The sequence below is a fragment of the Schistocerca piceifrons genome, chromosome 10 (assembly GCF_021461385.2).
Source record: "Schistocerca piceifrons isolate TAMUIC-IGC-003096 chromosome 10, iqSchPice1.1, whole genome shotgun sequence".
Classification (NCBI taxonomy): domain Eukaryota; kingdom Metazoa; phylum Arthropoda; class Insecta; order Orthoptera; family Acrididae; genus Schistocerca; species Schistocerca piceifrons.
Genome location: NC_060147.1, coordinates 105,650,721 through 105,662,905, shown reverse-complemented (window position 1 = coordinate 105,662,905; position 12,185 = coordinate 105,650,721). Strand labels below are relative to the sequence as shown.

Genomic DNA, 12,185 nt, shown 5'->3' with positions numbered 1-12,185 from the left:
TGAACAAAAGTCACAGATGTAAAGGATCTGTTTGTGTATATAAATGACCTAGTAGAATGGTCAGAAGCTCTTTAATGCTGCTCAAAGATGATATGGTCATCTGTAAGACATCAAAAGACAGTAACGATTTGCAGATGAATCTACAGAGGATTGATGAGGGTGCAGGAGCTGGCACATACATTGAAAAAGAAATCCAGTACTGTGCAACTACACTGTTGATGACAAATTGCTGAAAACAATAACTATTGTAAAATATGTAGGAGTATCTATCTGGAGTGATCTTAAGTGGAATGTTTACATGAAATAAATAGTAGGAAAATACTGTGATTCATAGGAAGAATTTTAAGAAAATACGACTCATCTACAAAAGAAATGGCATACAAGGTAGTTGTTCTACTGATTCTTGAATATCATTCATCACTGTGGGACCCTTACCAAGTAGAACTGATAAGAATGATAGAGAAAATCCAACGAAGAGTGGCACATTTTGTCACAGGATTGTTCAATCAGTGTGAGAGTATAACAGAGATGCTCAGCAAACTCCAGTGGCTGATGCTACAAGAGAGGCATTTTGCATCGCAGAAAGATTTACTATTTCCTCCCACATATGTCTCGTGAAATGACCACAATGAGAAGATTCAAGAAATTAGACCTAAGGCAGAGACTTATTGCATGCCATTCTTGAGTGGAACATGGAACAGGGGGGAGGGGTGGGGGGAAGTCAGTTAGTGGTACCAAAAATACTCTCTGCCACATGCTGTCAGGTGGCTTGAGGAGTATTGATGTAGACATAGAACTGCAGTACCTGCATTGTGTATACAGCTGGCACAATGTAGCTGTACAGAGTGAGTGAGTGAGTGAGTGTGAGTGTGTGTGTGTGTGTGTGTGTGTGTGTGTGTGTGTGTTATAGCTTGAAAAAAGATTCTTCTAAAAGCGATCAAGTCTTCAGCTTCATTTGTGTTCCTGTTGACAACTCAAAGCCTCTACTATTCATTGCATTGTCCTACATTATTAACCTCTGCTGTTTTGTGTTAATATCGAACACATCAAATAATAAGTCCATGAATTTCTGCATTTCATGCACCATTCATGTAGTAGCATTGTTCCACAGTACATACAAATGGGTTTTATACAATGAAGTTCCTATTTTCTTGAACTGTTTCCAGTTTGGAATCTACCGACATACCTCCAAGTGCAGAAATGGTAATAAAACTGCTGGAAACAAAGAGCTGCCATTTACAGATGCAAACATAGCTTCAAGTAATAATGATAGATGTTCACAGAAGCAACTATCGGCCCATCTGGAGATGTGTAGAATCATCTCATTTTTGTAGTAGTTGTAGTGGTTCTATTCACAAATATGTAATGTGCAATTTACTATGCGTACTTTGTGAACACTGCAATTTTTGTACCACACAAACTGTGAAGGGCACTATGTGTAGGTTACTGAGAGTAAAACACTGCAGTTGTACTGGCTCGGCAATTTTGAGATAACATGTAGCCCATAAGTGTGCCTCCATAGTGGAGGGGTCAGTTACTGCCATGTGGAGGACACAGGTTGAGTTCCCCATACTCCCGTGTGATGCCAATTGGTGAGCCACTCGAGTGAAGTAGCAGCTCCAAGTTCTAGAAGCTGAGAATAGAAGGGAAGTGCTGCGCTGACTTGGTTTTCCCGAAGATTGCATCCAAATGATGACTCACAGCAGCAGATGACACAGTAGCCAGTTGGCACTGAACAGTTTGCCAGAGCTGCATCACAGAGTTCTTCAGTGTGTTAGACCTGTATGGCGTGTAAACTCTATAAGACTTAACAGTCCCCAACAAATAACAGTAAAATAATTGTTTATTTGCATTTGATAAATATCCAGATGTGCTCAGTTTGGCTTGAAGACTCAAGTAGAAATTTTCCGACTATATAACCAAGTCTGTGAGAGGTGTCACTGAACAGATGGTTAACAGAGCAAGATAAACACTAAAAATAACATACTGAAATGCAGCACCAGTTTGCTGTACATTTACAGTTCACTATGGCACTGATACATGTGACTTGGGGACTTTCTTGGGATATTTTTGCAAAAGAGCATTGTAGTTTAGTATCTAGTCAACACTAAAAATGATAAAAGTACAGAATGTACAGTGTGAAATCAGCAAAACACAGTACACTAGAATAACAAAAGGAGTTGAAGCACACGATTGATAAGTATTAGCGTGCCGTGCAGCCCTATGTCTACCTCATTACTCTGCAGTTCACACATATGTGTTCATAGAACCACTTTCAGACTATTTTTCTAAAGTTCCACTCTCAAATAGTTTGTGGGAAAAATGAATACCTAAATTTTTCTGCACAAGTTGGGATCTCTCTCATTTTATCTCACAGTTCTCATTTCTGCCTTTGTAGAAAGTCAACAAAATGTTTTGGCATTCGGAGGAGGAAGTTGGTGACTGCAGTTTTGTGAAAAGTTCTAGCAATGTGTAAAAAGTCTTTATTCTAATGATCACCGTACCAGCTCCATTATTATATCCACAACCATCTCCCCCCTATTTTGTGGTAATACGAAACAAGCCAGCCTTCTTTGAACTTTTTCAATGCCATCCATCAATCCTATCTAGTGAAGATCTCCTACCGTGCAGGAATACTTGAGAAGAGGATGGACAAATATAGTACAGTCACACTCTTTTAGTATATTTGTCTTACCTTCTGACCTTCTAAGTGTTCCGCCATAAAAAGCAGTCTTTGGTTTGTCTTCATCTTAACATTTTCTGCCTGATAGCTATAACTGAAGTTGATCTTATTTGTAATCCCTGGGTGTTTAGTTGAATCAACAGCCTTTAAGTTTGGTTGATTTATGATGCAGTTTTATGGAACATATCGTCTCCATTATTTTGAAGGAAGGAAGATAAAAGGTTTAACAGCACATTGATGATGAGGGAATTAGAGACAAAGCACAATATTGATGTGGGGAAGACAACTGAATTTGTCTTTTATGAAGGAACCATCCCAGCATTTTCCATAAGGAAACTGCAGAAAACTTAAGTCTAGATGGCCAAACTGATGTTTGAACCATTGTTCTCATGAATGATTGTTGATCCTCCTCACAACTGAGTCACCTTGCTCACTTCTATTATTTTGGTAACCATCTGTAGGCCTGTGTATTTCCTTGGACGGTGGAAAAAAGTGACAAGTGCTGAAACCCCACCTGGCACACCACTGTGACGACGGTGAGTAAGTGTATCATCCAACTGCAGTCATGGTCGAGAAAGACGAAGTTCGTTGGATATTAGAAGCAGTGTTCTTTAAAGTAGCAGTAGTAGCAGCAGCTAGGTTATAATTTCACGCTCAACACAAAATTGAGGTAAGAAATTAATGCATTTACCTTTAACTTCTTCAACAACTGCAAAAACCAAGCTGTACTGGCATAGACCCCAAAACTCAAGATATCCTTCATAACAAAGTTATTGACTTTCTGAAGTTTGTCAGATTCTCTACTCAAGGACACAGATCAGCCCATTTCTCACAAGAGATCCTGCAAACCAAGGATGAAGGGCAACAGGGGGATTCTGTATTTGTAGATCTCCATAAAGCATTTGACACAATACTACACTGCTGACTGTAAACAAAGTTCCAAGCATATGGAATAGGTTCTGAGGTATGCAAGTGGCCTGAAGACTTCTTAAGTAACAGAACCCAGTTGTCCACAACAGCAGGTGTTCATCAGAGACAAGGGTATTGTCACGAGTGCCCCAGAGAAACGTGATAGGACCACTGTTATTTTCTATATACATAAATGATCTGGCAGACAGGTTGGGCAGCAATATGCGGCTGTTTGCTGGTGATGCTGTGGTGTATGGGAAGGTGTCAAAGTTGAGTGACTATAGCAGTATACAAAATGACGTAGACAGAATTTTCAGTCAGAATGATGAATGGCAGAGCTGTAAATGTAGAAAAATGTAAGTTAATGCAGATGAGTAGAAAAAACAAACCCATAATCTTGAGTACACCATTAGTATTGTGTTGCTTGATACAGTCACGTCAGTTAAATATCTAAATGTTTTGTTGCTAAGCAGTGTGAAATGGAATGAGAATGTAAGGATTGTAGTAGGGAAGCCAAATGGTTGACTTTGGTTTATTGGGAGAATTTAAGGAAAGTGTGGCTCATCTGTAAAAGAGACCACATATAGGACACTAGTGCAACCCATTGTTGAGTACTATTTGAGTATAAGAGTTCTGCACCAGACTGGATTAAAGGAAGACATTGGAGCAATTCAGAGGTGGCCTTGTAAATTTGTTACTGGTAGGTTTGAACAACATGCAAGTATTAAAGAGATACATCGGGACTCAAATGGAATTACTGGAGGGAACATGACATTCTATATGAGGAACATTACTGAGAAAATTTAGAGATCCAGCATTGGATGCTGACTGCAGAGAGATTCTACTGTCACTGACATATATTTCACGTAAGGCACATGAATATAAGAATAGAGAGATTAGGACTTTCATGGATCTTTATAGACAGTTGTTTCCCCTCACTCTGTTTGTAAGTGGAACAGGAAAGGAAATGTCTAGTGGTACAGGGTACACTCCACTACACATCATATGATTGCTTGCGTAGTACCTACGTAGATGTCGTTGTGCAATATAGTATAACACAAACCTTAGTCACTGTGCGAGGTGGCACTGTGTTTAGCTCATTGGACTCCCATTAGGGAGGATGATTATTCACATCTTCATCCGATCCCCTTGGATTTTCAGCGCTTTCCTGAAAAAAACTCCAGGCAAATGCTGAAATGATCCTTTTGTAGAACACATCCAATCTCATAGCCCATCTCGAACACACTACAAGCTCGTGTTCCATGTCAAAAGACTTCATTGTCAATAGGACTTTAAACCCTAATATTCCATCCTTAATTCTTCATGTGTTAATCACAAAATAAATAGTCATTGTATTGATGTTGGAAGCTACTGCTAATATTTTTTTAAGTTGGCAAATTAAATTTTGGTTTTTTGAAGTACATCTACTACACAAAGTGATGTGTTTATTTTTCCTGAACAAAGCAAAGAAATACATTATGTTTTGCAGAATGTGGAGGAGAGCAAATAGTAACACACTGTTCTGCATAGGCCAGAACTGCTAATCTAACTATCATACGGTGTTTTGTCATGCTTATTACCTTATCATCGACCTCTAAGCTCTTACGTTTTCCGATCTCATTTAGTGCAGCCCCCAACAATCAGTTTTTCCTTCTCATCCCATCCAGTAAGTCTCCCATGACCCATGGTTCTGGGTGATTTTCCAAACGCTCACCATTTCCTAAACATCACTGGACCTTTTTCTTTCTCTCTTTCTTTCTCCCCCCCCCCCCCCCCCACCCCCACCCTCCTTTCTTCCTTCCCCTGCAATCCTCCTGCCAGAAGAAGGTCCCACTGGCTCCAAGAGCTTGCAAATTTCCTTTAGCTTCATATGTGTGTGTTCTGCTGCCACCACTTGGTGAGTAAATTTTGTATCTATCTATTATTATGTTTTCAAAAACTTATTATTTTCATTGGAATACAACATAAGATATTTCTCCTACTTCATGATCACTCACTACTTGTTTACAACTTGAATGTAATGTCGTTTTCCCATCTTATACTTTTTCCTCTCAGCTTTTTGCAGCTGTATGTTGAAGTGTCTAAGTGTTGTGCAGCAGTAAATTTGGGAGCTGTTGCACCTGCTCCCTTTCCCTTTGCCCTTTCAGAAATTTCAGTTTTGAATGGAATGAAATTTTCTAGGTTTTTAAAAATTTTTACAGCTTTCTTTTGCTGTCAAATATATTGATTACGATACCAAGGCGTGGTGTTATTTTAACGTGGCATAAAAATGAATACTTTTAATCCTTTTAATGTCATATTTATGATGAGTCCATTTTTTAAATCAAAAACCAGTATTTTGATTTTTATATACTTAGTTTACTTTGTGGTCAGTATGTTTCCTCATTTTTTTTAGAAGCCTTTTATTATATATTTGTCTCCAGTTATACAGGTGTTATCAGCATATATTTCGAGATACTATCAAGTCATCATCATATGATAATGTTTGAAAAGAAATAAAAAACACATGGATGGTAAAATAATATAAAACTGAACTACAAATCAAGGTAATTTCTGTCCACAGCTTATTTGCTTGAATACATTCTGTAGTAACTCATCAACTAGTAATTTACAGGAGTTAGTCTGATTTGTACTTTAGTTTCCTAGTATTTTACTATCCCCCCCACCCCCTCTGTTTTTCCTTCTTTTTAAACAGATTGTCTGATGAATACTTGGTAATAACTGGAAGGTATAATGAAAATATTTATATGGCCTGTGACTGAAATACAAAATTATAATAAATAAAATACAAGACTGTCACTATTTCTACCTAAGACAATAAGCATAGTCTGTGCGTGTTTTTAAAGTAACTTACATTATCAAGCACATTTTTCTTATGGCATATGTCAGATGCTGCGTCATGCATAACTTGACTGAGATTGCACATTTCTGTGCTGTTAGTGACATTTCTTCTTCTTAATGTACTGTGAAATGTATAAGCACATTTTATGTAAGGATTTTTCAGGCCCCTGTCACATATTGTAATAAATTTATACAGGGTGAGTCACTAATTGTTTCCACCAAGAGTAACTCCAAAAGTATGACAGAAGCTGAAACGTTAAGTTGCATGGGACAACAGGGGCCACGATATGACGTTGGTTTTTTGTTCGTAGGTGGGGTCGCTTTAGAGATACGAAGCTCAACTTTGTTCCTTTAAGTGGAATGTTATAGTTTGGTACTCATTTTCTGATAGCGGATATCGAGACGAATCCAATGATGTGTAACAGTATGGTCTTTGAAGGTCAGCGAAGGTCACAAAGGCAGCATGAACGTCCATATGCAGAAGGTGTTCCAAGTGATGACCATTGGTATCAATGCAGTGCTGCAATCTTCTTATCATGGATTGAGTGATATTGCTTATCACATCAGCACTTATTGAAGCACATGCTCTGACAATTATCTATTGTGTATCTTCAGGTGTAGTTGGAAAGTCTTAATAAATAATGTCTTTTATGAATCCCCACAAGAAAAAACCCAGAGGTATTTCTTCCAATAACAGATCTAATGTTCCTCGCAGGAATGTGGTGCACTTCCTACCATTAAGATTTCCTTCGATGAAATAGAGGCCTATAATTTTGTCCTCGAGAATCCCACACCATACATTCAATGATTACAGTGTTTGGTGTGCTACTGTGGATTTTCAGTTGCCCAATTATGCATGTTATGCAAATTAACATTTCCATGGTTCATGAATGTAGCCTCGTCAGTAAATAAAATCAAATTAATAAATGTGTCATCCTTCAGAATCTGAAGTTGAGCCCATCGGCAGAATTCAGTGTGATGCATACAATCCGTACCAGTTAATTCTTGGTGGAGACTGATATGGTAAGGATGATATTTGTGGCAATGCAGAACACGAACAACACTACTCCGGCCCATGCCAGATTCTCTTGCAGTTTGATGCAAACTAACACTAGGATCTCGAACCACAGTGCCAAGAGTACGAATTTCCGTTTCCTCGTTAGTAACTATCCTTCACTGGATATGTTCCCGATGCATTAAAGATCTAGTTGTTCTCAATTTACCATACACATATTTAAATATACAACATGTAAGGGGGGTAATTTGAGGATATCTTTTAGCATATAGGGCTCTAACTCTCATTGAATTTTGTTGACATTCTCCATAAATGAAAAGCATATCGACTTGTTTTTCGAGAGAATACATCATTCACATTCGTTTGATTTGACAGTACTAGTCTTACCATTCCTATTATTGTTCTATTGTGAAACTGTCGAATGGCACGTTAGATGGATGCACTGTATTCAGCGAATATTTACTATTTGCACAATATATGAGATAGAATTGTCAGAGCATGTGCTTCGATAAGTGCTGCAGTGATAAGGAATACCACTCAATCCATGATAAGAAGATTGCAGCACTGCATTGATATCAATGGTCATCAATTCGAACACCCTCTGTAAATGGACGTTCATGCCACCTTTGTGACCTTCGTTGACCTTCAAAGACCTTACTGTTACACATCATTGGATTCGTTCCGATAGCTGCTATCAGAAAATAAGTACCAAACTATAACATCCCATTTAAAAAAAAGTAGACCTACATACCTCTGACGTGATCCCACCTAGCAACAAAAAACCCACGTCATATTATGGCCCCCATTGTGCCATGCAATGTTTGTCCCACAAACTTTTCAGCTACTATCATACTTTCGGAGTTACTCTAGGAGGCAATAGTTAGTGACCTCACCCTGTATACTTGAGAAGGAGAATTATTTCCTGAAATGCATGATGTCCTACATTAATTACATAAATTTTAATATTTTTATATTGGAACCAGTCAACTGTATTCTTCTTCTTCTTCTTCTTCTTCTTCTCCTTCTCCTTCTCCTCTCTCTCTCTCTTTCTCTCTTTCTCTTTCTCTCTATATATCTATCTAATACATTTCCAGGCCTTCCACAGCGATTTGGTAATGGGATTGTAGTTATAGGTGTCACAAAAATGTTTTTTTTTTTTTTTCCAGGTTGGCAATGTGTTACAAGTAGTGCCAGCAGAACTGCCTCCCCCTCCACCCCCACCACCACCTCAGGAGCCACCACCATCCACGATGACGGTACAGTCAGAGAAAACATTGCATGTTTGAATATTGCACACTTACTTTCACCAGTGTTCCTAAATTCAGTTCCCATTAGCCACCTGTCATACTTTGAGACAGCAGAACCGTATGAGGCAAATACAACCCTGCAATACAAAAATCTAATGTGGCAACTGAAGGTGATGCGCAAGATGATTGAATTGACACTGACAGAAAAATGAGAGGAAATAATTAGTTTCCAACTTTGGGAGGCCCTGGGCTATTTCTCCCGAGCATGGCTCAGCAACATATCCATACCAGCTGTCTACATTCTTGTAGCTTCAGTAGTTCGCAGGCTGCATGGATTCTGAATTCTGCAAACAAAAATTAAATGCACCTAATCATTAACAATGTTAGATGTATTGTTCAAATTATTCATTTAGTTTGTTCAGATGCATTAGAATTGAGTATAACAATAGGTTAAGTCTTTTCAAAACACAATGTTGTTATTTAAAAAGAATACCATGATGACTAAGATCAGAAGTATTCATAGCTAATAACAAAAAGTAATTTAAACATCACGCATTTGTGAAGCTAAATTAACATTAATCATCAGTGGAACATTAAACACTTTGTAAATGAGAATGGATTTCTACTCACGAAGCAGAAGAGGCAGTGAGCAGCAGACATGAATTCATAAAAGCATAAAAAATTATGTGTCTTTCATGTACAGTGATTCTTCAGATTCCCGCCCCCCTCCCCCCCCCCCCCCCCTCCTTTTACACACACACACACTCAGAGGTAGCCTTAAGAGAAAAGAGGCACCACTATACACAGAAATATGCATAAAATCAATATCCTCTTGTTTAGTTAAAAGTATGGAAAAAGCAGGCCAGCAAATGCATTAAAACCACAGTTTCAGGGATCCTTTATGTACTTGACAGTGTAGTCATTTGCAAGAGAATCAAATTCAGTTGTAATCTAATATATTGCATCCCATTGTCTGCTTGTGTGTGTTCTGTATCACTCTCCATGTGAAGATCCTTTTTAATTTGTTTAAACTCTTGTATTTATTTAATATTATATGCCAGATAATTGCCTATGCTTTCATTATATTAATTATTTTTGTAATAATTATTGGAAGAATAGCAATCATTGTCTGATAAAGTTGCATTCGCATTCAAATTTATTGTTGACTATATGAGGATAAAATGGTTATTTTCAAATATTACCTGAGACTTAAATGTGTGATCATAGTAACTGAATAGAAGAGTTATGAACTGTTCACATTTGTAAGTTTCATGTATGTAGCATTATGAGCTTTTCTGCAACTGGCCACCTGACAAGAGAGACAGAGCTCACAAAAGTGAACTCTTAATAACTTTTGTTGCATTACTTCAAGATGACCCTCATTATCAAAGTGGAGGTAATGGTTTACACACGAACACTGTATTCTAAACTAGTCACCAATAGCTGTGAATGTAGACTTTCCTAGTGTATACTGTCGAGGAAAAGCTATCCGCTTTCCAGCTGGCTGACAGTGTTAAAGTACTACAACACTTTGAAAAATGTCTTCTGGTTAAGATGGTACGTAGGACACTCTTCAAAATGTCATGGTACTTTAATACTGTCACTGGGCCGGAAACCCGAGAGCTCTTCCTCAACAGTCACCAATAAGTCTGTTTGTAAAGACATATTCAACAGAATAGAAAATGATGGTATGAAGTGGAATAGATGTCTACAGAGGAGGCATGGGAGTTAGGAGGGGGAGGGATGTAGCAGGGCAGGAGTGGGGAACATGCTAGTGCTATAGCCCACATAGGATATGGTGGCTGATAAGCAGTGACCAGTTCTCATCCAAAGCACTGGATGAATTCACCCGTATGTTCAGAAGGGGAGGCAAACATTGTTTGCCTGCTTTCAGCCAATGAGTGACACGATGGTTATGACAGATTAGAAGCACGTGCCGTGCAGTCTTTCTCAATTGATTTTATTGAAACAATTTGGTAAACAATTTCATTGTTGAGCTACTTGTGGCTTTACATGTCAGCTTCATCATTCCATTAATGGTCACAGTTATTGCGATATTTGCATTTAAGCAAGACGCTGTGCAATGTTCAAAAGAGTTTGCAATGAAAAATAGGGGTGGCTATGATTTTGAGTTTGGTGCATATTACATAATATCTTGCTGCATAAGGAATTTAGCTAACACTTTCAGGTTTTGTATAGACATGGGTGGAGGTCTCCACGTGTCACCAATCTCAAGAAAATCGATCTGATGCAGCACACTCATCTGCGATCGCGTACACCGGTGATAGAGACAGAACGAAATATGTACAACATTCCTCATATTTCATTAACGGTTTGAGGTATCGAGATGAGATTTTGCCAAATGATAGTGTGCAAGGAGGAGAGTATTTTGCCACTTGGTTATTATGCAAAACTTCATCACCTGTCATGTTATTCCACTAACAACAGACTTTTTGGGTGAAAGAATGTAATTTTTAAGAGCTGTCGAAACGAGAAACGTTGTGGATTTTGGAACAGCATAAGTGTACACATTACATGTCCTTTTTCATAAGCTATTGACTTTACTTTTCTTGAGTTTTCCACTTAATAAAAGATGCTTTCAGAACACTCTTGCTGTTGTGTCTGCAGAACATGTTAGTGAAGTGACTGTGTAAACTCTAGCATGTTTTGGCAAAAGAAGTAGATTTTAACATGGCAACAAGAGAAATGTAGGTTATACTCATTCACCAGTCGTGATGCTTACCTGAAAGTTACAAATCGTTAACAAGCCAGGTGAAATCAAAATTGCTGCTTTTGTAGCCATTTCAGCAGAATTCGTTTTAGATGCTAACCGGAGCAGAGGTGACAGTAGAGCTTTTTGAACGGTCACCTATCTAGTGTGGGTGTGGTAGGACTCCACTTAATACAAGGGTGGTTTGAAAAGTTCTCGGAATCACCATGAGAGGTCAGCACTAGTTGTTTATGTGATATTCATTGGACTGTTGCCTGTAAACACGTGCCACATGAGTGCTCTCGGAAGAGATTTGTTGTGGTGATGTGGCTCTCTTGTTGTTCCTGCATAGTGATTTGCGAAGGTGGGAAAAATCAAGATTTGAGCAGTGATCAAGTACTTCGTAAAGAAAGGTATGAAAGCAAAGGATATTCGTGCCAGTTTCCACGTACACTGGGGGACTCTGCTCCTTCATATTCAACTGTTGCCAAATGAGTTTAAATTTGCTCAGGAGAGCTCAGATGGTGACCTGTGCAGTGGTTGACTGAGATGTGTCACTACTTCAGAAATCGTTGCAAAAGTACACAAAATGGTCACGGAGCATCATCGATCGAAAGTGCGTGAAATAAAAATCTAAAATTTCACAGTTAATAGACCTTTATGATATTAAACTTCAGTATAAATTACAACTTTGAGATTCAATTGGAAGTTATGAAAAAAATTTATGAACACGATTCAAAAATATGTTTTTTAACATCTGCGGTATCTAGGCTTATGGGA

At 38.3% G+C, this 12,185-nt stretch overlaps 1 protein-coding gene across 1 annotated transcript in view; it reads left to right on the top strand.

Annotated features, from left to right (window-relative positions):
* The window catches only part of LOC124719120 (serine-rich adhesin for platelets-like), a 255,086-nt gene that overhangs the window by 146,642 nt on the left and 96,259 nt on the right, over positions 1-12,185 (top strand). Inside the window, exon 8 of the mRNA XM_047244815.1 lies at positions 8,615-8,704. Within this exon, the coding sequence (XP_047100771.1) occupies positions 8,615-8,704 (90 nt within the window). The remainder of the gene's footprint in view (positions 1-8,614; positions 8,705-12,185) is intronic.